Source organism: Nomascus leucogenys, chromosome 7b (assembly GCF_006542625.1).
Source record: "Nomascus leucogenys isolate Asia chromosome 7b, Asia_NLE_v1, whole genome shotgun sequence".
NCBI classification, from domain to species: Eukaryota; Metazoa; Chordata; class Mammalia; order Primates; family Hylobatidae; genus Nomascus; species Nomascus leucogenys.
In genome coordinates this window covers 11,330,572-11,355,403 of record NC_044387.1, presented here as the reverse complement: position 1 = coordinate 11,355,403, position 24,832 = coordinate 11,330,572, and the positions used below count along the sequence as shown (strand labels likewise).

Sequence of the window (24,832 nt, the reverse complement as noted above, 5' to 3'; positions counted from 1 at the left end):
TTTTCTTTTTTTTAAATCATCTTTAATGTATTTTTAATAATTTTTTTTGCCTCATTTACCAGATAAATCATCTAAATAAATAGATGCTATACAGTCTCTTACCAATGTCAGTACAAAAATAAAACCGCGCTCTACATCCACTCTGACTCTCCCAGCACACACACACTCAGCAAAGGCATGTGCCTGGAATCAACTCGTGCCCCCGACCCCTCCCAGATACATTCATTTAGTCTGAACAAAGCTCAAAGCTCATTCTGTGCAAAGGAAGCGCTCTTGTGCTGAGACCTGGTGGCCACGGCTGGCCACTTATAAAGCAAAAGCTAAACCACCTCACAGAAGCACAGCGCCTGCCCCCAGAACAAGAGGAGAGGAGGAGCTTGCCAACGAGGTCATCACCCGAACAGCAGTGACAGTCCTGCATTCCAGGCGGCCATGCCAGGGGTGGGGGTACCTCCTCTACACCCCCCACCACAAAAGGAAAAGTGCCCATAGATCTCTACATTCAAAGTGGATGGGGGCTGGGGGAAAGAAAGGCAGGTGGGCAAATGCTTTCTAAACCCTCCCCCCACCCCCAAGAGTACTGGCCTTTTAAGAGGGCTGCGGGGGTGGAGGGCGCTGTCTGCCTTGCTCTACTGGGCCACTCTGGGCTGGAAGGAGGCCTGCACGGCCACAACCATAGGTGACCTCATAGAGGTCACCTGTCCTGGAGGATGGTCCTAATGGCCCACAGCCTTTTCCCCCAGGGAGCTGGCTCACTACAGCCCATGAGCCACGTGGCTGCCCTGAGCTGGGCACCTCAGGCCCACCTGTCCCAGGTCACACCCCTGGAGTTCAGCTCTCCCTGAGCCACGGAGTTCCCCATGGGCCATAAAGGGCTGAGTAAGAGGAAAGATGTGTCCTGCTGCTGCAGACAAAAGCAACTGCAGCACCCACACAGAAAGCCCCGTGAATCCACAGACCCACAGATTGCGCAAATAGTTCTTTGAAAGTGACCAGGAAGCAGGAAAAAGGTCCCATGTCCCCTGGGGGATGGGGAGCGTGACTTCTGCTGGAAGCTGCCAGCCATGTTCCAAAGCCATGGGCCAAAACATTCAACTAGAGACCCCCCACAACCCTCTATCACCTTTACCTCCGCTGGGCACCCCTCTCCTGGAAGAGCTCTCTCTGAATCCCGGGCTTCCCCTTCCCCTCCACAGGGCGCCACAGCTGGAGATGGGTGGTGATTCCTGCCGCTCCTTGTCCAGACCCGCCCCACATATTCCTCTAGATTCCATTCCCTGGGCTGGAGGTGAATCAGGTCATCCCGGAGGGGACTGTCCCCCAATGGAAGCACTGAATTGACCGTGGACAACTAAAGATCGAGGAGGAAGGAAAGAGACTCAGGGATCTGGGAAGCCTGTCAACAGAGCACCCCATGCAGAAAGGGCTGCAGGCTGTCTTTGGTTTGGGAACTAGGGAAGAAGGGATCTGGGGAAAGAATCACCCTCTCCTTGCCTCAGTAGACTCTGTGACTTCCTGAGAACACAGAGCAGAGCTGTGGGGAGGGCTGGCAGGTTTCAAACTTGCCAGCCACACTCCACTCTTGGTGTGTGTTACCCTGACTCTGACAGCCAAGGAAAGACAGGGGAGCCGGCCTTTTCCATGCTCCCCTCGGGCCCCCCAATCTGGCTTTGTCTCCCCTACAGGACTGGAAGAGAGGGAGAAGTCACTCCTTACTGGCAGGGAAGCCACTGGCCCCCAGGACACCTTGTACAAGCCAGAAAACAAGTGCACCTTGCCAGGGGTGGGTTGGGACAAAGCCTGCCCATCACACAGCGCAGCCTGACCTCAGGGAGGCACGGCAGAGGTCCCTCCACAGGAATACAGCTCAGCCCCAGCTGTGGCATTTAGGTTGGATGGGGAGGGGATGCAGAATGGAAGGAGGAAGGGGCTTAGGAGTCAAGGGCTGCCCTGAGAACGTGGTGGGACACTCCCTCCCTCCCTGACTGCCCACACCTGGGCTGGCTGAGTTGGAGGGGAGGGCAGAAAAAGAGGGGAATTGGAAGGGCTGAAAAGTCACCTGAGTCAGAACAAGAACCCCTCGGGGGAGGAAGGACAGGGTCCAGATGTCTCAAAGCCTGTGCTGATACATCACACAACTTAGCAGATGCCTGCACACCCGCAGCCTGGCCCGGTGCAGCTGAGAAACCACATCTGCATGCCTGAAGCATGGGGTGCCATCGCACCCATGCCAGATCCCTGCCCTCCACTGAAAGCCGCAAGCAGGTAGCAAGGTGCATGCAAGGTGGGGTGAGTGCAGGTGTGGTGGTGAGTTCTTTTGTGCTGTGAATCACCCCACGTTCACCTGGCCAGGGTTTTTAAACCAGGTTCGCAAGGCCCATGTGGACACGTCTGCAGACACACATGCGTTCACGGGACACATGGGAACGTACATGCGAAGGGTAATGCGTGCACACCTGTGCAGCCAGGTGTGCGTGAGCGTTTCTGCACAGGCCAGGTGATGAGGGGAGGGCAGAGCTCTCAGCAGAAGGGTCTCAGCAGCGCCTCCTCCCTGGGAAGGATAGAAGCCTCTCTGAAGGGGAAGGGACTCGCTCCAAGTAACCTCAACCCTTCCTCCTGCCCCTTCCTCCCGCCCCACTCACTTTTGGTCAAACCAGCCTCCACAGCCCACTGCAAAGCCAGAAAGGAAAGTTCAAGGTAAAGACCCAATCGAAACAAGAAGAAAAGAGGAAAACCAGCCAACCAGGCTGGGGTGGCCACTCAAGGGACGGGGTTTGGGCCTTCCAATGCTCCTTTTACTCCCAGAACCAGCTGCTGCGTCACTAGCGGAGAATGATAATGGTGGTGTCCCGGGCAGGTGACCCTGTCCCCATCCTGCCCTGGGGGTGGTACCCCAACTCCCAGAGCGACTCTCTCCATCCCCAGCCTGAGGCCTCGTGGTAAACGTCCCTCAGAGAAAGGGCAGGTGGTGGGAGAGCAGTGGGATCTTCTCCCCTTTTGCTGCTCGCTATTTTTTTAAATAAAATAATTACCCCGCCCCCAACCCATCTCTATCTCTGGAAGTCCCACCCCAAGCCCAAAAGAAAACAGTTTAAGAAGAGTAAAAACGGTGATTCAGAACTTCCCACTGCGGTCTCGGAAGAAGCCCTCAGCCGCCTGGGCCTCGCGGAAGGTGACAGTGATGGAGTTGGCGGTGATGTCGGTCACGGTCACCTCACTTGAGGGGAGCGCAGGTGTCCAGGGAGGGGGCCCCTCGGCCAGGTCGGCATCTGCTGCAGCGTGAGACACACAGACAGATGGGGGCAGCGTTGACAAGGTGGGAAGCCATGCAGACCACCCAACCCCACCCCAACTCCAGCTCCTCGTCTCTGCATCTTCAGTCAGCTCAGGGCCTCACACAGGGCTGGACACGGGAGGAGGGCGCTGGGTGCATCCTCCCCACCTAGACAAGAGCTCAGCCACAGCAGGACGACAGGAGGAGCCCTGGGCTAGTGTTGGGCCCTGAGCCCAGACCCGACTGTCCCCACAAAGCACCACAGGCCCTCTTTGGACATTGAACCAGCTGGACCTGATGACCCATTGGGCCCTTTCCAGCTCTGAGGGTCTCTGGGCCGGGGCTGCCTTACCCTCCTCTTCAGGGGGCTGCGCAGCAGGCTCCCACTCGCCAGCCGCCTGCAGGACGTCTGGGGCCGGTGGCTCCTGCAGGAAGAGCTCCCGTCGATGGCTGTGGCTCTCCAGGTTGGGCCCGCGGGGCGGGAACTTCTTGCGTGAGAGCCGCAGGTACTTGTGGGCCTTTCGGGGCTTGCGGAGCGGGAAGGGCAGGGTGGGCACCAAGGGGCCCTTGTCCACCAGCTCAGGTGCCCCCGCCTTGACCACCCCCTCGGGGCTCCCGCTGCCGAGTGGGCACGTCAGGGAGAAGCAGAGCTTCTCCTTGCCCTTGGCCTTGTGGGAGCTCCGCAGGTCCATGCTGTACAGCCGCTGCGGGGGCAAGCCAGGGCAGCGCGGGTCAGCCCCACCCTCCCACCCGCCACACCTTTGCTCATGCTGTTCCTCCCACCCGGAGTGCCCTTCCCACATCTACCTACTCAACTCCTCCCCACGCCACGGCTGGCCATCACCCCACCCCACCCCAGCCCAGAGAGTGGGCCCCGGGCAACCCCAGGCTCTGCCATCTCAGCCCCGCCTCTGGGTCCCACAGAGCACTCTCATCCTAGCGTTTACCCTTTGATACCCAGCGGAGAAGCATACAAGAAGGACACATTGAAAACTGGCCAAGAGAAACAAATCTGGATGCATTAAAGAGTTAGCCTTCGTTTTAGGAAAGGCACCTTTGCTTTCCAGAGCACCTCCAAAACTGACACTGCCAGCTCACCCGGGAGACGGTGCAGGCGGAGGGCAAAGGTGTGCTCTTGGAGTTGCTTGGGGCAAAGCCAGGCCAGCAGCACACACAGCCCGGATGCCCATGCTACCCAGCCAAAGGGACAGGGCTCCACCTGGCCTGCAGATGCACCCCGACCCCTCCAGGGGGCTCCTGGGCTCTGTGAGCCACCTCATGCAGCCCGCTCTGCTGATTGCCCGCAACACATCTGGAGCTGAAGGGCAAGTCCGTCCACCCCTGGAGTTTGTAATTTCGGGATTTATCTTAGTTACTTGGGGAGGATTTACATGAATCTACAAAAGATCCATGGTGCCAAGATGTTGGGAGACTCATGGATCACTGGGACAGTACCTTCTCCTGCCACCTGCTACCAGAGGCCAGGAGCTCCCAGGAAGATTGTGCAGCCATCAGATGGGACCTGTGAGGTCAAACACCTCCAAGCTGAGGGAAGAGATGACACACGCAGGTCCCACTCACAGTCGTGCCTGCTAACGGCATCACATGTCCCCAGGTGCGGGCTGCTGCAGTGATGGGAGGAGGGCTGAACTGGGAGGGGACTGGGAAAATACTGCAGTGGCTGGGAGGCATGTCCTGTAGGCAGCTGACTCAAAACCCACTCCTCCCAGCGGGCTCACAGGCCATCAGAAGCCCAGTACGGGCCGGGCACAGTGGTTCACGCCTGTAATCCCAACACTTTAGGAGGCCGAGGCGGCTGGATCACCTGAGGTCAGGAGTTCAAGACCAGCCTGGCCAACATGGTGAAACCCCATCTCTACTAAAAATACAAAAATTAGCCGGGCGTGGTGGCAGGCGCCTATAATCCCAGCTACTTGGGAGGCTAAGGCAGGAGAATCATTTGAACCCAGAAGGCAGAGGTTGCAGTGAGCAGAGATCGCACCACTGTACTCCTGCCTGGGTGACAGAGCGAGACTCTGTCTGGAAAAAAAAAAAAAAAGGCCCAGTACATTCTACCATTCTGCAAGGCAGGTTCTTCTACGTCCTTGGCAACCTCATCACGAGAGAACTACAGCTACTAAAGGGACGCGGGTGCCAACAGTCAGGTCCTGGGTAAGCTACCGGCTTCCCTGGGCCTCAGTTTCTTTCTCAGCGAAACAATGAAGAGACTATAGGAGCCAGCCTCCGAGGAGGGCCCCAACCACACCCACCTCCTGGAATTCACACCTACGCGCAGTCCGTTCCCACACCCAGTGCTATGGTGTGTGGCTTCCCGGGCTAGGGCATAAAAGACACTGTGGCTTCTTCCTTGCTGTCTCTCTCGGGTCACCCACTCTGGGAAGCTGGTGGCTGCACTGTAAGGACACTCAAGCAGCCCTCTGGAGAGGTCCACATGGTGAGGACCAGTCCCTGTCAACGCCCAGCCCTGACTCGCCGGCACGTGAGCAGCCCCCTCGGAGGCAGATCCCGCAGCCCTGGTCGAGCCTGCAGATGACTGCAGCCCAGCCAACACCTGGACTGCAGCTCAGACTAGAACCACTGACGAACCAGCTAGCACATTCCCAAATTCCTGACCCCCAGAAGCCATGGGAAATAATCAATGTTTATTGCTTTGAGTTGCCATGTTAGAGGGGAAGAGATAACGAACACACCTGCCCTGTAGGCTTAGTATGTGGATGGAGTGTGTTCATCTGTGAGGCACACTGGGCACAGAGCCTGGCACACAGACATCCAGGAGATGTTACTTTCCTTCCTAGGCTCAATTCATGCCAAACCCAATGGAACATGCCCACTGCATGAAGGGAGGCCCACCCCCTCTGGCGAAAGCCTCCGTGGGCTACCATCAGGAGTGGCCAAGGACGCTTGACATGGACCACATACAAGTGGACCAAGAATCCTGACTTTCTAGCTTCCAATATCCTGCCTGGTGGGTCTTAATACATTAAAGAGAGTGGGTATTCTCTTCATCCCCATTTTACAGGTGAAGAGGCTTACCTACAACCACACACAGGCAGAGCATTCCTTATCCGAAATGCTTGGAACCAGAAGTGCTTCAGACTTCAAATTTTTTTAGGATTTTTGAATATTTGCATTATATTTACTAGCTGAGCATCCCCAATCCAAAAATCTGAAATTTAGAATGCTCCAGTGAGCACTTCCTTTGAACATCATGTTGGTGCTCAAAACGTTTTGGATTCTGGAACATTTCAGATTTTGTTTTTTTTTGGGGGGGTGGGGGACAGAATGTCACTCTTATCACCCAGGCTGGAGTGCAATGGCGTGATCTTGGCTCCCTGCAACCTCCACCTCCCAGGCTCAAGTGACTCTCCTGTCTCAGCCCCCTGAGTAGCTGGGATTACAGGTGCCCGCCACCATCCCCAGCTAATTTTTGTATTTTTAGTAGAGACAGGGTTTCACCATGTTGGCCAGGCTGGTTTTGAACTTCTGACCTCAGGTGATTCACCCGCCTCGGTCTCCCAAAGTGTTGGGATTACAGGCGTGAGGCACCACACCTGGCCGCATTTTGGATTTTGGGTCAGAGAGACTCAACCTGTGACTGCGCTGCTCCAAGATCCACTTGCCTGTCACTGCAAAGCACTGAGGTCAGCAAAGGCCCCCAAGACCCACGACATGGGTACTCCGGGATGCTGCAGAGACTCGGGTCCCCAACTGACTGAAGGCCGGAATAGGAGGCCCACTCAAAAATGACACACTTCTAAGGGTCTGACATTCCAAGGCTGTAGTTCTACAATTCTAAAATTCTGTTTCTGGCCGGGCGCAGTGGCTCACACCTGTAATCCCAGCACTTTGGGAGGCCGAGGTGGGCGGATCATGAGGTCAGGAGATCGAGACCATCCTGGCCAACACGGTGAAACCCCGTCTCTACTAAAAATACAAAAACTTAGCCAGGCGTGGTGGCGGGCACCTGTCGTCCCAGCTACTCAGGAGGCTGAGGCAGGAGAATGGTGTGAACCCAGGAAGTGGAGCTTGCAGTGAGCCAAGATCGCGCCACTGCACTCCAGCATGAGTGACAGAGCGAGACTCCGTCTTACCAAAAAAAAAAAGAGAGAGAGAGATTCTGTTTCTTAGATTCTGAAACTCCAGCCTCTCATGTTTCCTCAATTCTAAAGTTTATGTTTCTGAGATTCTCAATGATAATTTTGTGTTTAGGGATTCTGAGCATCGAAAGGCTCAAAGCTTTCAAGGCTTCCTTACAGCAAGATGCTAAGCTCTGAGAATTCTAGGATTCCACTGGCCATATGCCTACTCTCCCTCCCGGGTGGCACCTCCGACCCAGGCTGTCTTCCCTGGGCACCAGCCCCACACGCAGGCTTTTCCCAACTCCTCCCATCAAAACTTACCCAAGTGCCCCACCCCACAGTGCCCTGGGTGGTACAGGGGAGAGGATGCAGATCAGTTCAATCAGCCCGTGCAAATGCACCAAGGGGCAGAGGGGGACTTGGGGTTGGGCAGGGGGAAAAAGGAGGCACAAAGGCAGGCCGGTTACCTGCAGCAGAAGCCGCTTGGGTTTCGGACCTCTCTTCCTATACCCCGATGCTCGGTCTCTCTCCTCCCTGGGGTGTGAAGCAGGTGGCAGAAGAAAAGGAAACACTGGTGACATCTAAGGGAAGGGAAGGCATCCGCTTCGCCCGCCCTCTGCTGTCTGTCAGGGAGGGGACACTCCCCACAGGCCTGCCCACCAATCCTCCCCATTGCCTGGCTGGGGCCATAACAACGGGGTCAGATGTTCAACTCCCAGGGCCAAGGTCTTCCCATCTGACAAACATGGAGGGCAACTGCTGAGGGGGAACTTGCAGCATCTCCAAAAACAGTGGGTCCTTACGGGGCTCCGGGGCCATGTGAGGGCTCTGCTCTACATGCTCCTAAGGACCCCCTAAAAACGTGGCTCAGTTTTTCCTCCTAGGGGAGTAATACAGAAGCCTGTCTATCCAATTTACCTTGAATGTCCCAGGAGAGCTGACAGGAATGGCTAGTCCCTCTGCAAGCAAAGCTCTGCACAGACTCCCCCGCATTTGGGATCTCTGTGAACCTGGGAAAGCGGACCGGCTCCTACCCTGTCTGTCCCATCTTGTTGGGGGACAGGATGAAAACCAGTCTGTTCTGAGTGCCCAGCAGATGCCTTCCCATGTATCAAAAACACACAGAAAGCACAACTCAGGCCAGGCATGGTGGCTCACACCTGTAATCCCAGCACTTTGGGAGGTTGAGGCGGGTGGATCACTTGAGCTCAGGAGTTTGAGACCAGCCTGGGCAACATGGCAAAACCCCATTTACCAGCCAGGCGTGGTGGCTCACGCCTGTAATCTCAGCACTTTGGGAGGCTGAGGCAGGCGGATCACGAGGTCAGGAGATCAAGACCATCCTGACTAACACAGTGAAACCCTGTCTCTACTAAAAATACAAAAAAAATTAGCCGGGTGTGGTGGTGGGCACCTGTAGTCCCAGCTACTCGGGAGGCTGAGGCAGGAGAATGGCGTGAACCTGGGAGGTGGAGCTTGCAGTGAGCCGAGATCGCGCCACTGCACTCCAGAGCCTGGGCGACAGAGCGAGACTCTATCTCAAAAAAAAAGAAAAGAAAAAAAAGAAAAAACAAACAAACAAACAAAAAGCCCCATTTACCAAAAATACAAAAATTATCCGGGTGCGGTGGCATACACCTGTGGTCCCAACTATTCAGGAGGCTGAGGCAGGAGAATTGCTTGAGCCTGGGAGGCAGAGGTTGCAGTGAGCCAAGATCGCACCACTACACTCCAGCCTGGGAGACAGGGTGAGACCCTGTCTCGAAAAAACAAACAAAAAAAAGCACAACTTGACAATGCCACAAAGCTACACACGACACACAAGACAACACAACCAGAGACTCCAAACAACTGCCGAGAGTAATGGAGAGATTCAGTCATTTCATCCTGCCTCCCACTTAAGTTCTTTCCATCCACACTCTCTGCAGCCCCCAGTACAGAGGCCACGTGGACAACAGAATGTGGAGGCCTCGTGTGACCTTGGGCCAGGCTCTTACTCTGAGCTTAACACACACCAATGAACCCCACGGCATCTATTGCAAATGTCTGACCATCCATCCCCAGCAGGACACCAACGGACCAAAGGCAAAGGGCCCCTGGCGGAGGACTAGAATCCGGGCCTTTGCTACCTGCCCACTGCCCTCCTTACCACGCTCCACGTGACCCCCAAGTGTTGCGCCCTGTTGGACCAAGGCCCCACCACACACCTGGGAGGCAGAAAGAAACCCTGGGATGGGGACGCCCTGATTTTAAAAGGAAAGAACAATAAAATTTGTCGTTTGAACCCACGGCAGGAAATCTCCTGGAGGAGGAGCCACGAGAACCCAGCAGCAAGGGGCAGCGGAAAAGCCCCCACCTGGAGGTGGCAGCCCTGGCCAGGTCCTTGCTCTGAGGCTCCAGGTAAGAGCCTCAGTTTCCTTCTCTGTCAAACAAAACCCTCATTTCTGCCTCAGGAGGTTGCCATAGGGGCCAAATACAAATGATTTTGTGAAATGGTCCCACGCCGCACAAGGCAGGCGGGCTGGGAGAGGCAGGGGACCTGGGCTGCCTGCTGGTGGGGAGGGCGGCCAGAGAGGGCACACGGAACAGTCAGGGAGTGCTCAGCATCTCTGAGGGGCACTGGCAGAGGTGGGAGACTGACTTTTCCTGGGCTACTAGGACAGGAGGTGGCAGGGGGACAGGCCAGAACTCAGAAATCCCAGCCCCAAAGCCCACGCTCCTGCCCAGCCTTCCTTGAGCTTCGTCAGACACTCCTTCCTGCCCTAAGAGGTCCTCTAGAGACACCGTCTCTGATCTGTCACCCCCGCACAACTGGCAGTGCCGCCTCCTAGCACACGGCATCTTTGTGAAGCATTTTAACATTCTTCACTGGAACAGAAACCTCTTACAGCCCCTCTGAGGTTTCACCCTGGGAAATCGGTGTGTTCTTCAGCGTGGCCCATTTTACAGCAGAGAGACTGAGGCCCAGGTGGATAAAGGAAGTGACCAAAATCACCCAACAACAGGAAAGGGCCCCAGGGTCCTCAGCTGCCCGGGGACTCAGTGCCCACCACTTTCACCCAGCTGCAGGCCGGGCTGGCCTGCCCCATCGGACACACCCACCCTGCCCCAACAACCCCTGCCAAGCCAGCAGCAGGCTCCTGGGAAGCCTCTGAGCCGGCCCTAAGCCCCACCCGGCGGTGCCGAGGACACCGTACTTCTCCTCGTAGGCCATGACGAGGCGGGGGTCCAAGATGTGCTCTTCTGGCTCCCACGTGCTGTACCTGGGGAGAGGAATGAAAGGTCAGAGTCGGGGCTGGGCGCGGTGGCTCACTCCTGTAATCTCAGCACTTTGGGAGGCCGAGGTGGGCGGATCACCTGAGGTCAGGGGTTCAAGACCAGCCTGGCCAACATGGCAAAACCCCGTCTCTACTAAAAATACAAAAATTAGCCGGGCGTGGTGGTGCATACCTGTAATCCCAGCTACTCAGGAGGGTGAGACAGGAGAACTGCTTGAACCCAAGAGGTGGAGGTTGCAGTGAGCCAAGATGGTGCCATTGCACTCTAGCCTGGGTGACAGAGTGAGACTCTGTCTCCAAAAAAAAAAAAAATAAAAGGTCAGAGCCATCGCTTCTACTGGGCAGGTGCACCAGCAGAGACCACCGCTGCTGACCCAGGGCCCACTGCAAGTGTGCCTTCACCGTGTACTGGTAAGGTGTCATGGTCACCTACTTCAAGGACAGACCCAGCCTGGGCCTCCTGAGGGCTCCAACGACACCAGAGCTGCCCTCGTTTATATCACACTACAATGTGACTGGGTCCAACTCCTTGTTAGACTCCACGATCACTAGAGACCCTCGGGTGCCAGGAGGAGAGAGGGCCCCTGTAAGCCCCAGGACACCCTTCCCACACCAGGCAAGAGAGGGTGAAAAGGAGCCAGGGCTCTGGGGACACGCTCATGGCCTGGGTTCAAGTCCAGCTCTGCCCCTAGCTAGCTGTGGGACCTTGAGCAACTTCCTGAACAGCTCTGTGCCTCAATGTCCCCATCTGTAAAGGACTCTTGTTCTGATGAGATGTGTCTTCCAGGTGTTTAGAGGGTGTTACAAGAGTAACAGCGTGCCTGATGTGTCGTCAGTGCACTGTGTTTGCTGCTGTTGCTATTCCTCCCCGCCCTCCAAACCCCAGCCCCATCCCCAGCATAGTCTCCCTCTTCAGTGCACCCCACCCAGGCCACAGCCAGGTCTGAAGTTCCCTTGCCTCTGGGCCTGGCACACAGCAGGTATTTGGTAAATGTCTAGTGGCTGAATGGTTCAGCAGGCCTAGCGCAGGCCCCCTGGGTAATGCTACAGGGGATCTTCTACCCTCACCATCCAGCCAGGGAGCACCCTCCTGCTGGGGCAGACCCTGTCATGGCAGCGCAGCAGCTCCAGAGCTCACCTATCTGTGGAACCACCGTGGTGACACCCACCACGCCCTCATTCCACTAGCACTCCTGTTTACTTTGTATCTGCCTTTACAGCAGCTTTTTTGGTTTAAATTATTTTAAAAGCAAACTATGACTTCCATAAATGGAAAAACCAGTATCACTCACCATTGATGCAAACATAAAATCTTTTCCATTAAAAACAATATATGTACAGTCAAGTGCCGAATAACGTTTCTGTCCATGACGGCCTGCACATGTGATGGTGGACCCATAAAATTAAAACGGAACTGAAAAATTCCTGTCATCTAGTGACGTCTTGATGATCCTGACCCTGTGTAGGCCTACGCCAATACGTGTGTTTGTGCCTCAGGTTTTAAAAACAAAGCTTTAAGGCCAGTGTCTTAGGTTTTAAAAATAAAACTTTAAGGCTGGGCACAGTGGCTCACACCTGTAATTCCAGCACTTTGGGTGGCCAGATCACTTGAGGTCAGGAGTTTGAGACCAGTCTGGCCAACATGAAGAAACCCCATCTCTACTAAAAATACAAAAATTAGCCAGACATGGCGGCGGGTGCCTGTAATCCCAGCTACTCAGGAGGCTGAGGCAGGAGAATCGCTTGAACCTGGGAGGCAGAGGTTGCAGTGAGCCGAGATCATACCACTGCACTCCAGCCTGGGCAGCGGAGCAAGACTCCAGCTCAAAAACAATGAAAATAAAAATAAAAATTTTTTTTTAAAAATTTTAAAAACTTTAAAAGTAAAAAAAATTAAACTTTTTTTAAATAGAAGCTTATAGAATATAAAACAAATATTTTGTACAGCCATACATGTTTACGTTTTAAGCTAAGTGTTACTACAAAAAGAGACAAAAAGTTTTAAAAAGTTAAGTTTATAAAGTAAGAAAGTTACTATAAGCTCAGGTTAATTTATTATTGAAGAAAAATATTTCTGTATAAATTAGTGTAGTGTAAGTGTTCAATGTGAAAAACATATCTGCATAAGTTAGTGTAGCATAAGTGTACAATGTTTACAATAGACCAGGTCTTCACATTCCACTCACTGAGTGAATGACATGTGTCTGGGTGACAGAGCAACTTCCAGCCCCGCAAGCTCTGTGCCTGGGAAGTGCTCTAGAAGGTGTCCCAAGTTTTATCTTTTACACTGTATTCTTACCGCACCTTTTCTACGTCTGGATGTATTCAGTAGTCACATGCTGTGCATGCTTGTAGCTGAAGAGCAGCAGGCTCTATTACACAGCCCAGGTGTGCAGTAGGTTGTACCATCTAGGCGTGGCTAAGGTCACTCTGATGTTCGTACAGTGAAATCACCTGACAATGCATTTCTCAAAATGTATCCCTGTCATTAACCGACATGTGACTGTGTATAAAATATATACAGACAAAAGCAAAGCGATGCCCTATGGTCCTGGCCAGAGGCTCTGCTAGGTAAGACGGAAGGCAATGGGCGTTAGCGAGGGGTTAAAAGGCAGAAAGGGCCTGGGAGAGCCCCTGCCCTGCCGCCTCCCATTCCCTAGAGTTGAGGCCTCTACCTTACGCTATCCTGGGAACCACCTAATGCTAGTTCAGTCCCAAAATGCTGCCCAACGACAGAATGCTCGCCTCCTTGCTTCCTCTAACACTCTGGCACACCCACTTAGTGTCGGGCCTCTGTGGGCTCGCAGTGAAGCCCTGAGCCTGGGCTGCCTCTTCCCATGTGCCCCCTGCCAGCCGGCCCTCCCTCCCTTTGGGTGCCCCATCCCTCCAGTCAACTCCTAGCCGACCCTTAAGAGTCAGGTATTTGTAGCCTTCCCTGACATCCCTCCCAGGCTGTCCCACTGCCAGCAGGACGAGCCTGCCCCTCCTCCGCCCTCCTTACAACTATACCTAGCCCTGGCCATAATCACTAATGGACCAGGAAACACCTTGGCCGGCAGAGCCCCCGCAAAGTGGCCCGCTCAGGACCCCCCGGGGCTCTGGGAAGGGCTGGGGAGCCCCTGCAGAATGCCGAAAGCGAAACTACAGCAGAAGCCACCAGAGGCTGGCAGACACTCTAACCCTTCCTCCCCCCGGAAAAGGCTGATCTCCTCAGCTCTAACTGGTAGAAAGGGGAATTTCGTGCTCCTCTCTCTACAGCGTGCTCCTCCGCACCGCCCTGCCCATTGCTTGCTGATGTCCCTGCTGTGTGGATCCCGGCAGGTCCCAACCCGTCTCTTAACTTCAGTTTCCTCATCTCAAGAATAATGACCACTACAGTAACAGCAGGTGTGCGGCCGGGACCGCCAGGACCGCATCCATCCTCAAAAGGCGCTGGCGAGGTAGGTGCTTAGTTCTTACCCCCATTTTACAGATGGAGAAACTGAGACACGAAGGTTGGGCAGTCAGCCCAGGGTCACTGAGCCAGTCAGTGGCCGGCCCGTGTTGGCTCTCGGCCACACTCCGCCTTCAGGCTCCTCCCAGGCCACCGCGTCTGGGACCCCCGACTGTGCAGCTCGCGGGAAGGGGGCGTCGCCCGCCCCCGGTCCTCAGTGTCAGACCGCAGGGCGCGGCGCACAGCGGGCGCCCCGAAAGCCTCGGCTGGATGAAGAAGGGGTGGTTGCCGGCCCGGGCAGCTGGGTCTGAGATAACAGGGTCGCACTTGGCGGCCGAGTGCAGCCCCAAGTTGGGGGCAGGGGCGGCACCAGCGTCTTAACTGCTTGGACCCATCCGGTAAGGGGGACGCCGCGCCGCACCGCGCCCTCCGCAGTGCAGGAGCCCAGAGGCGCCGAGGGGAACGCGCTTCCTTAGAGCCGGGCGCTGGCAACCCCGGAGCGCGCCACTAGCGTGGGGGCCGCGGATCGAAGGGATTAGACCCCACGATCATCGGAGACCCTCGGGTGCCTGGAGGAAAGCGGACCCCCGCAAGCCCCAGGACACCCTTCCCACACCAGGGGAGGGAGAGTGGAAAGGAGCCAGGGCTCTGAGGACACGCTCGTTGCCTGGGCTGCGCGGACCGCGGCGTGGACACCGGGGGACTGCGGGGGTCTGCACTGGGCTCACGGCGCCGGCGGGGCGTGAACCGATCACCCCGTGGGAGGGGGCGGAGCGCCCAGGCCCCGCCCCCGCCGGCCGCGCGCACGCACGGGGAGGGGCGCGCGCCGGGATTACCGGCAAACCGAGGGGGCGGGGGCGGGGACAGGGACGGCGCGCGCCGGCTCCGAGATAAACACGGCCACGTGACCGCCCCGCCCCGCCCCACGGCCGGGTAAACAAGCCCCGGCCGCTCAGCCTGAGCCCCGCCGCGCAGGGCTCGCCCTGCTGCGGTGAGGGAACGGAGTGGGAAGGGGCGCAGCGGGTGCAGGACCCCCGCCCCCCTTTCCCGGGGGGCCGGGGGAAGCGGGGTTTGGAGGCGCTGCTGAGCTGTGACGCAGGCGGCCTTGGGGCAGGTGGAACTACCCGGAACCCCGCAGAGCCAGGCCAACCCCCAAGCCCCAGTCCCCACTCCGATTTAAAGCTGCTCCACAGGAGAAACAGCACGGGCTCTGGTCCAGACTGCGGGGTGCGGCCTCGCTCAGGAGAGACGCCACCGCTCTGGGGCCTCATCCTAAAGTGGGCCCACCAGTAACCCCAGTCGTATAGGGCTGTTGTGAAGATTAGATGTGTTAAGCCACGGAAAGCATTTCGATCAGTGTGGTACACAGTGAAGGCAAATAAGCCTGAGTTAAATCAATGAAAAGCTCAGGCAGCGTAAAAGTCTGTGGCTCCTAACTCCAGTCTCCCCAGCCTGGGTGGAGACAGCTCCCACTCTGCCCCTGGCAGGGTGTTAATGAATCTTGTCTTGTCTCAGGCAATCTTCAGCAGGGCCCTGTGAGGTTAGGGCCTCGTTTTTATAGGTGGGGAAAGTGAGGCACAGAGAGGTTGAGGGCTTTGCCCTGGGTCACACAGCTGTAAATCTTCAGAGGCGGGAAGCCTCAGCACCTCTCACTGAACTGGCCAAAAGGCCAGCAGGCAAGAGTCCTAGTCACCTCTAGTGGAGCTGCCTGTGTATCAGGCAGCCCGTAGTTCACATCTTCCCAGCTCTATGACCCTGGGCAAGGCCTCATTTGCTGTAGGCTTCTGTCTCTCCATCTGTAAAATGGGTTGCTATGAGTGGTTCAATGAGTCAATGCCTGATTCATAATAGGGGCTTATTAATTGACAGCCTGGCCATGGCTGTGACCACTGATAGCATTCCTAAAACTCCATAGAGCCACTCCTTCCAAAACGATGGAGAACCATTCACAAGTGGGGAAAAGAGGAAGGCATTCTGGAAGGGGAAACAGCAGGGCCCTGGACAGGCAGAAATGTTATCTAGAGGCCTCAGGCACAGCTGGTACCTGTACCTGACAGTGTCACATTCCTTGCCCTGGGCCCCGAGCCCCTCCCTGTGCCATTTGCTGTGCTTTCCAGAAGAAGCAAGAGAGCCCCCCTGCCACACTTATTTGCTGGGGAGATAAAACAGGCAAGGCATGTAGTGGCTTAGCCTGGGCCTGGCACTAAGTGTCCACTTTTTTTTTTTTTATTTTTAGCAGGGACGGAGTCTCACTGTGTTGCCCAGGCTGGAGTGCAGTGGCACGATCTCAGCCCACTGCAAACTCCACCTCCCGGGTTCAAGTGATTCTCCTGTCTCAGCCTCCCAAGTAGCTGGGATTACAGGCGCACATCACCATGCCTGGCTAATTTTTTATGCTTTTGTTAGAGACGGGATTTTTGCCGTGTTGGCCAGGCTGGTCTGGAACTCCTGACCTCAAGTGATCTGCCCACCTCAGTCTCCCAAAATGCTGGGATTACAGGCATGAACCACCATGTCCCAGAGTGTCCACTTAAATCATGGTTCCTGTTACTGTTACTGAGAAGAATGTAAGTCTCCCCACCTAAAGGGCAGATGCTGAGCAGGAGAATGACTACCCCCACCCAGGCTGGCACTGCCCAGCCAAGGCTCCCAGGCCTGGAGGACACAGCCTGCCTAACTCCCCACCCCCCACCTTCTTTCTCAGCTTTTTCTCCAAGCAAGGCCCCCTGAGGAGGGGAAGACAGAGCTGGCTCCCCCGCTTCTCCCCAGAGTGAACCTCTGTTTCCCCCAAGTGAGGTGGGGATGGTTAGTAGTCATACCTGCCTCACACCCAGACCGTGGTGGCGCTGTGGATGGCATGAAGTGGGCACCACAGTGCATGGGGTTGGCAGTTATATTTTTTTAAGGACCAACCCTCTCTGGGCCTCAGTTTCCCCATCTGAAAAATGAGAGAACTGGCCTAAATGATTTCTAAGGATACTTTGAGCTCCTGATCAAAGAATGGAATCCCTTAGGTCCCTTTCCTGACTGGGGAAAACAAAAAGAACAGCTAGGCTATCTATCTAACTTAGTCTGAAAACCAAACGTTTACTAAAGCACTTGGACTGGGCTGAACATGCATTCGCTAACTTACATCTACCCTCTCACCCTCACAGCAGCCTGCAAAGGAGGATTCACTATCTCAACTCGAAGATGAGGAAGCAGAGACCCAGCCATGGTGGGCCCCTGTCCCAGGGCTCATGCCCGTGTAGGGTGGGCAGCCAGGCCTAGAACCCAGGACAAAAGTGGAGTGGGGTGAGAAGAGGCAGCCATGAGGGGCCCATCTGGTGGCCTCAGCATGTTAAGAAACAAATGGGTCCCCAGGCTAGGGGCACAGCGCAACAGAAGCATCGAGGGCCTCTGCTCTGAGAGCCTTGTTCCTTCCCTCCTGACGAGCTGCAGTGGGCAAATGGATTCACATCCAGGATAAATCAAAGTTGGGGAAGGAACTTTTCATTCATAATGGCCTCTGTTTACAGAAGAGAATCTTCCAAAGAGTGGAGTCTCCAGAGGAGGAAAAATAGCCAATAGCGTCCTGAAGGCTAACAGCTGGTGGCCACAGCTTCCTGGTGCGAAGTGAGAGAGGCAGGGGTGTGCGCGCCCAGGGAGGCGGTGCTCCTGCTGCCCACTCTGGGCATCGTCACTCCCTTTTACTGCCCCCTTCACTCAGGCTGGAAGCCCACCTTCTAGCAGCCGAGTGTGGTGGGGGAGGGATTCTCCTTCAGCCCTCAGAATATTTGGGAAGGGAGAACAGAAGTGGGGGTTGGTGTGAGGGGTGGAGTGTATTCTTGGCCTGCCAGCTCCCAACCCCTGTCATCAGGATATCCACAGGTCAAAAGCCCTGGCTTTTCATCCCACAGGGCCACCAAGCCTGTGAGACGAGTGCAGGGCCTGGGTTTCTGAACCCATTTTGCAGAGAGGGAGGCTAAGGCACTGTGGGCTGTCTTCCTCTCTGCTGTCTCTCCCCACCATCACCCCAGAATGCCCACAGGACACGATACCAGGTCAGCCCCCACCAGCACAGCAGAAAGTCCCTGCCCGACAGCAGCAGCTCTGGGCAGAGGGGGTTTCCAGGAGTCAGTCTCCGGGAGGCGGGGCAGGGGGTGGGGCACCCACAGACTAATGGGGAGGCCCCACGACTAGCTCATTCCCTCCCCCTCCCAACAACTCCCTGCTGGAGGGCATTGGTGGGTTCCTGATGGGGCCTCAGCAGGAGAGGTGGAGAAGCTGGGAGGTCTTAGATGCAGCTCCCTGCCTCCCAACTCTGAGATGGGAGGCTGGGAAGGCACAGAGGAGACACCTGAAAAGAAGAAGGCCTAGTTCAAGTCCCAACTCTGCCTCCACTTGCTGTGTGACCTAAGGCAAGCTGCTTACCCTCTCTGAGCCTGTTTCCTCACCTTGAGAGAGCCTGATCACACCTACCTTACGAAGCTGTATAGGAACCTGCTCTGTAGACTGGAAAGTGCCGTCCAGAGGCGAGGGGAATTCAGGCTCTGCCCCTGGCCACACAGCACTGAGGACTCATGCAGCACTGTCCTTAAAGCAGCTGGGGGCCCCTCCTCCTGTCCAGCAGCCATCTCCAGTAGTCCAGATGCTGGGCCTTTACCTCCCAGTTGCCAAGAAAAGCCACAGGGAGGGGAGGAGGGAGAGCAGAAGCTCCAACCAGCAGAGGAGCTCAACACTCAGGAGGGCAGGGTGAGAAGAGAAGCTGGAGACCCACCTTGACCCTCCTGTGGTCCAGGGGGAAACTGAGGCCCAGAGAAGCTGATGATTAAATCAAGGTCAGCTGTCCAGTTACAAGAGTAGCTGGAGCTAAAAGCTAGGCAGCAGAGGGGGCAAAAGGCAGGTGGAGGAATGCACGGGTCGGTAGGCAGACAGACGGACACACATACATGAAGGAGCTTACTTTGGGGGCCATCCTTTCCACTTCACCAGATACTCGACTTTACCCTGAGAAGAGAGAGAAGCAGACACAGTGAGTCTCGTGGTTGCCCCTACAGCCACTCGGAAGGACAGTTAAGGCCCAAAGGAGCCCAACTCCAAACCCCATCTGCAGACAGGTGTCTCCCCAACACACAAACACAATCCAGGGACTGTCCACCAGATCCTCAACAACCCATATAACCATGACTGCTGCATGACCACCCCATACTGCCCTCCCTAGGACAGCACAGGAGTGCATCTGGCTCCAACCACCTCTGAGGCTCCTGAGGCCCAAGCCCAGGGCTCACATCACACATTGGGAGCTGCGACTGCATGGAGGTGTGCGTATGTGGCCAAAGACCCACAGTGTCTAGAGCTCCCGTGCACAGGTCAGAACGCTTACTTTCTTTTTTAGATTGGAAGAGTCGCCAAATACAAAAACATTCCGCTCTGGGGTAGTCCCCACGCTCCTCCCCCATCTGCTGAGTCTCCTCTCAGTCTCTGAGTGGCTGCCTCTGGCTCAGAGGTAATGGGCCAGTGACTTGACGACTCTCGACTCGAAAGACCCTGGCAGGACCCCATGGAAGACTGGCGAAGTCTCCACCTTCAGAAGGGGTGGTCAGCCCTGTGGTTGTTAGAAAGTAGAGCCAGGCGCCTCCCTTCCTCACAGGCTTTAAAAGTTTACAGTTACAGTGGCTCAAGCCTGTCATCCCAACACTTTGGAAGGCTGAGGTTGGAAGATCGCTTGAGCCCAGGAAGGAGTTTGAGACAAGCCTGGGCAACATGGTGAGACCCCTGTCTCTGAAAAAAAGGAAATTAGTCGGGCATGGTGGCACTTGTCTGTGGTCCCAGCTACACAGGAGGCTGAGGCAGGAGGATCGTTTGAGCCGGGGAGGTTGAGGCTGCAGTGAGCCATGTTCATGCCACTGCACTGCAGCCTGGGTGACAGAGTGAGGCCTTGGTGCCAAGAAAAAAAAAAAAGTTTACAGTCCAACCCCATTGTGAGTGAAGCCCCTGCACACCAGAACTTTAAGACCAAAATATGATACCTCCTCATAGAGGTTTTCCCTGGTGACCCTCTCCCATGCTGTCTCCACTGGCACCTTGCAGTTCTATTTCTGCAGAGCACACAGCTCCAACTGAAGGCATCTGTCTGTATCTCCTCATTCACTGTGTGCCGCCTCTGCAGAATGCCAGCTCCCTGAGGGAAGGGATGGATCCCTGGGGCTTAGACTGCTGCCTGGTACCTGATAGATCCTCAATAAATATTTTGAGTGACTGGCCGAAGGAATGATGATCTCGCCCTCTTGTGCTACCCTGCGGGCTCCATCGTAGAGGGAGTTAGTGCTGTGCCTGCTTCAGGCTACACAGCATGAAAAGCACTGAGCTTTGTGGAATAAATTAATTCTCTTTTAAGTAGAGGAAACCCTAGGAAAAAGGAGAAGGAAGAGGAACAGCTGCCTCAATCAGAAGAGTAAAACCCCAAGCACAGCTGGAGGAAGAAAAGATGCTCCTGACCACCTTGACCTTCACCCTTGGCCCAAGATGCCAGGACTGAGTTTTCTCTATGGAGAAAGAAGATGGGCTGGCAATCAGCCCAGATGAGCTCCTGCTCTACCTCTCTCTCTAACTCGCTCGGTGACCTTGAGCGGGTCACTTCCTCTGCCTGGGCCTCAGTTTTTGTCTCTGTTAAATGGGAGGAGGTGACCCCCTAAAGCCCCTCCCAGTCGGCCTGGAGCCTCCCAAAGGGCTGCAGGGAGGAGGAGACAAAGGAAGGACAGTAGTGAATACCAGGAAAGGAACTTCTCCCCAAAGATTTCCCCAGCCCTAGGCGAGCCCCCTCGCCAAACAAGTGCACGGGAGGTGTGGACGCCAGGCCGGGACAAAGTCCAGCCCCAAAGTGTGGGGTTCTGAAACCAACAGAACAGAAACCTCCTTAAATTGCAGGATGTATGTTTTGAAGGAGAAAACAGATGGGGTAGGAGACTAGGGGATGCCCCAGCGCAGGGGGCGGGCTTCACAGCCCTGGCCTGGGCTAGGAGTTGAGGTGGGGGTGGGGGCGGGGAATAGGGATGTGCTCGGGTGGGGGTAGAGGGGGCGGGATCGGAAAAGGCCAAAGTCCAGCAGGAAAACTTCAGAGGCCGGAGGAGACTTTTCCAAAGCTCCACTTACAACTTGAAAGGATTGGTGCCAAGCGTCCAGAGTCCCGAGTTCAAGACCCAGCTCTGACGCTAACGCGCTAGGCAAGTCCTTTCAACTTGGGCCTCAGTCTCCCCATATTTACAATAAAAGGGGAGCGAGGCGGGATGGCGCTCAGGATACCTACGTCCGATACTAATCTCCAGCTCAGGCAGGCTCGGCCGCCACTAGCATCCCGGAGCGACAACTTTTATTCTACTCGCCCTACACGGTGGCAGGGAAACTGAGGCACGGGCTGGGGAGACGGGCCCAGCAGCGCAGGGCTGCCGGGGCCCCCGCGCCCCGCTTTCCCCCTCAGCACCAGCGTGGAGGGAGCTGTGCTGGGGACGGGAGGGACCCCACTGGGGTCCTGGGAGCCGCCCCCGGGCAGCCTCACCTTCCGCACGCGCTTCTTCCGGATGCTCTCCACGGCGAACACCTGCTCGCCGATGGCTGACAGCTCCATGCGGGGCGGCGGGCGAGCGGGCCCGGGGCCGGGCCGGGCCGGGGGCGGAGCTGCGGGGCCGCGGCTGCGGCGCGCGATGCTGGGGCTGGCGGGGTCCCCGTCACCCTCGTCCGGGCGCGCACGCGCACGCGCACGCGCGCACACCCCCTCGCGCTCCCTCACGCCGCCGACGTTCCATTTTTGAACCTGCGCAACGTTTTCCTCGGCGCCAGCGAGCGAGCGCGCGCAAGCAGGGGGCGGGGCGGCAGCGCGCGGGCCGGCCGCGGGCTCGGCTCGCACCCTGAGGGTCAGCTCCGCCCCCTATCCCCGCCCCCGTGGGAGCCCCGCCCCTGGGATCCGCCCCCCCGGGTTGCGATTGGGCCGCGGGCCGCGAGCCGCGAGCCGCGAGCGCGGCCGTGGGACTTATTTGGCTTGGGACCCGGCTGGGGCGGGGCGGAGGGTCGCGCGCCCCGTCTCACTGTGACGCCGGGGCGGGACGTGATCCTTAATTACCCAGGCGGGCGCCTCACAGCTTCCCGGTGACTGTCAGGGGCCGAAGTGGCAGGGCCCAGTGGAGCCGACGACAAAGTCGAGGCTCAGAGCGGAGAGGCCATTTGCCCACCTCCCGCAGCGGAGGAGACTGGGCCTGAGGCGCAGCCCCTCGAGTTGCAGGAGAGCCGGGACCCAAAAGGCTTCACACCGTGTCCGGACGTCGCAGGGCCGAGGTCTCCCTAATTTGGCCTTCGCCGCGGCGCAGTTTGGCCAGTGTCTCCACGTCCGTCCACCCACCCCTCCATCCGTCCTTCCATTTGTCCATCCACCCGACCCTCGGTGGTCGGTTCCCAGACGCGCGGGTCAGACGCGGGCGCTGCCTCGAGGGCTCCCGGGCCGGGCCCTCGTTCGCGGCAGGAGCGGCCGCAGTGGAACTGAGGTGCCACGGGAACGGATTTCGCCGCCGCGCTGTCCCAGCCTTCCCCAGCCCCGCGTGCAGTGGGCGCTCGGCGCGGAGTGGGGGCTCAGCCATTTGTGCCACGAGACGAACTCTTGATTCCCCACCCCCCCTTCCTTTTTTGCTAACGCGCCTCCATTCCTCGCTGGGAGCCCGGAGTCGTCCCTGCTCCTTCCTGCACTGACCCCAACTCCTGTCGCTCCGGCCTCCCCTCGGGGACTCGGGTCTGCCTGCCCTCACCGCACCCACCGCCCAGGTTCGGGCCCCGTCTTTTCTCTGGACCACAGCAGAGACCTCGCGGAGCCGCCCTCCCTCCGATCTCAGCCACACGGTGCCAGAGTGTGCTTCTAAAATGCAGATCTGACAGGGTCACCCTGTGCTTAAAATTTTTCCTTCCTATTCCCCTCAGAATAAAATCCAACACCTCTTTCTGGCACATAGAAAAAGAGAATAATAGATTAACACCTGACTGTTCATCAAGAGCAACGGAAGCCAGAGAGAAAATAACCATCATCTTAGAATTATATATTCAGTGAAAATATCTTTCAAGAATTATGTACCCAGTATGAGGCAGATGTATCCAGAACGCAGGTGAAATCATAGTACTTACAAATACAAAAACTTAAGAGTTTGCCACTGGCAGACCCTCCGGAGGGAGATTCCAAAGCGGGAACTTCAGGCAAGAGAAAGATGATCTCAGACGGAGGTCTGATGCAACTGGTAATAAAGAAAAATGAAGAACATTGATAGTGTGAAACAATAACAATGTCTTCTGGATAAAAATAGATTTAAAATACACAAGTGATGGCATATACTTGGGTGAGTGGAGTTAAAGTGTTCTAAGATCCTTATATTCTTCAGGGGAAAGGTAAAGATAGATATCAAATACACTTTGACGAATTTAAGAATACAGATTGTCATTACTGGGATAAACACTGTAGAACTGGAAATGCAGTGTATAGTTATCCAAATTATTGGGGGAGGAAAAAGAATGATCGAACCAACCCAAACAACAACCATAAAGCAGGCAAGAATGGAGAGAAAAATAAATACAAGACGGGGCGGGGAGGGGACAAATAGACGATAGCTATACATTCGAATATTCGGTGATTCAATAAATGCAACTAAATATTGCAGTTAAAATACAAAGATTGTCAGAATGCATAAATTGCTAGATGCAGTTTACAAGAGAAACCCACAAGAGACACTTCCAAAACATAAAGCTAGTGAAGGTCAAAAGTAAACACATGGGGGAAAAATACCATGCAAATGCTAACAAAAAGAAGGCTGGTGCAGTTATTTTAATATCGAGGTAAAAACATCACTAGAGATAAGTTCATTTCATAATGAAAAGTGTCCAATTCACCAGAAAAATAGAAAAATTTCACATTTGTATGCAAATACCATCGTCTTAAAATATAAGAAACATGAAGAAGACAGCTAGATGGAGAGATAGACAAATCCACAATTATAGTGGGAGATCTTAACACTCATCCCTCCATAATTGGTAGGAGAAGAAGAAAAATATTCAATAGTATATAGGAGATTTGAACGTGATTAATAAACTTAACTAATGGACTTTTATAGCACACTTGTTACCTACAATGGTAAAATACTCCCCTTTACAAGCATATGAATACTTACAAAAACAGTTAATTTCAATACATTTCAAAAGTCAGAAATAACAGAATACATTCTCTGACCACAACACATATAAGCTAGAGATGAATAACAAAAAGTTCACTTCAAAAGCCCCATATGTTTGGAAAGTAAGAAGTATAGGGTTTTTTTTGTTTTTGTTTTTCATTATATTTATTTATTTTGAAACGGAGTTTTGCTCCTTCATCCAGACTGAAGTGAAGTGGCACGATCTCGGTTCACTACAATCTCTGCCTCCCGGGTTCAAGCGATTCTCCTGCCTCAGCCTCCCAAAAAGCTGGGATTATAGGCACCCACCACCACCCCCGGCTAATTTTTGTCTTTTTAGTAGAGATGAGGGTTTCACCATGTTGGCCAGGTTGGTCTCGGACTCCTGACCTCACGTGATTCAACCGCCTTGGCCTCCCAAAATGCTAGGATTACAGGCATGAGCCACCGAAGAAGTACGTTTTTATGTTAACTCATGGTTCAAAAAAAGAAATTGTGATGGAAATTATAAAATATTTTTAACTGCTCTTCCGCTGTCGCCGTGGGAATGGAAATCTGTCCCACGT

General features: G+C 55.3%; 1 protein-coding gene across 5 annotated transcripts; it reads right to left on the bottom strand.

The window, feature by feature from the left end:
• Positions 1 to 21,953, bottom strand: CBX7 (chromobox 7). 5 transcript variants are annotated; one of them, XM_030815522.1, is made up of 6 exons: positions 21,623 to 21,953; positions 19,031 to 19,074; positions 10,548 to 10,637; positions 7,842 to 7,908; positions 3,627 to 3,978; positions 1 to 3,269 (listed from the first exon to the last, which is right to left on the bottom strand). In XM_030815522.1, exons 1-6 carry the CDS (start codon positions 21,689 to 21,691, stop codon positions 3,115 to 3,117), a joined length of 777 nt encoding a protein of 258 aa, XP_030671382.1. In that variant the 5' UTR covers positions 21,692 to 21,953; the 3' UTR covers positions 1 to 3,114. The 5 variants fall into 5 exon arrangements, with proteins under 5 accessions (XP_030671382.1, XP_030671385.1, XP_030671381.1 ...); XM_030815525.1 differs by having other exon boundaries at positions 1 to 3,272; positions 3,627 to 3,699; positions 10,572 to 10,637; XM_030815521.1 differs by having other exon boundaries at positions 1 to 3,272; positions 21,623 to 21,952.
• Positions 21,954 to 24,832: the final 2,879 nt, after the last annotated feature.

What these genes read in the sequence shown, in the direction of transcription:
- CBX7 (XM_030815521.1), bottom strand. Translation starts at nt 21,691, where the DNA reads ATGGAGCTGTCAGCCATCGGCGAGCAGGTGTTCGCCGTGGAGAGCATC. An exon ending in GGAAGAAGCGCGTGCGGAAG is followed by an intron (nt 19,075 to 21,622) that starts GTGAGGCTGCCC and finishes CTCTCTTCTCAG; the next exon opens with GGTAAAGTCGAGTATCTGGT. An exon ending in CCAAGCGGCTTCTGCTGCAG is followed by an intron (nt 3,979 to 7,841) that starts GTAACCGGCCTG and finishes TTGCCCCCGCAG; the next exon opens with CGGCTGTACAGCATGGACCT.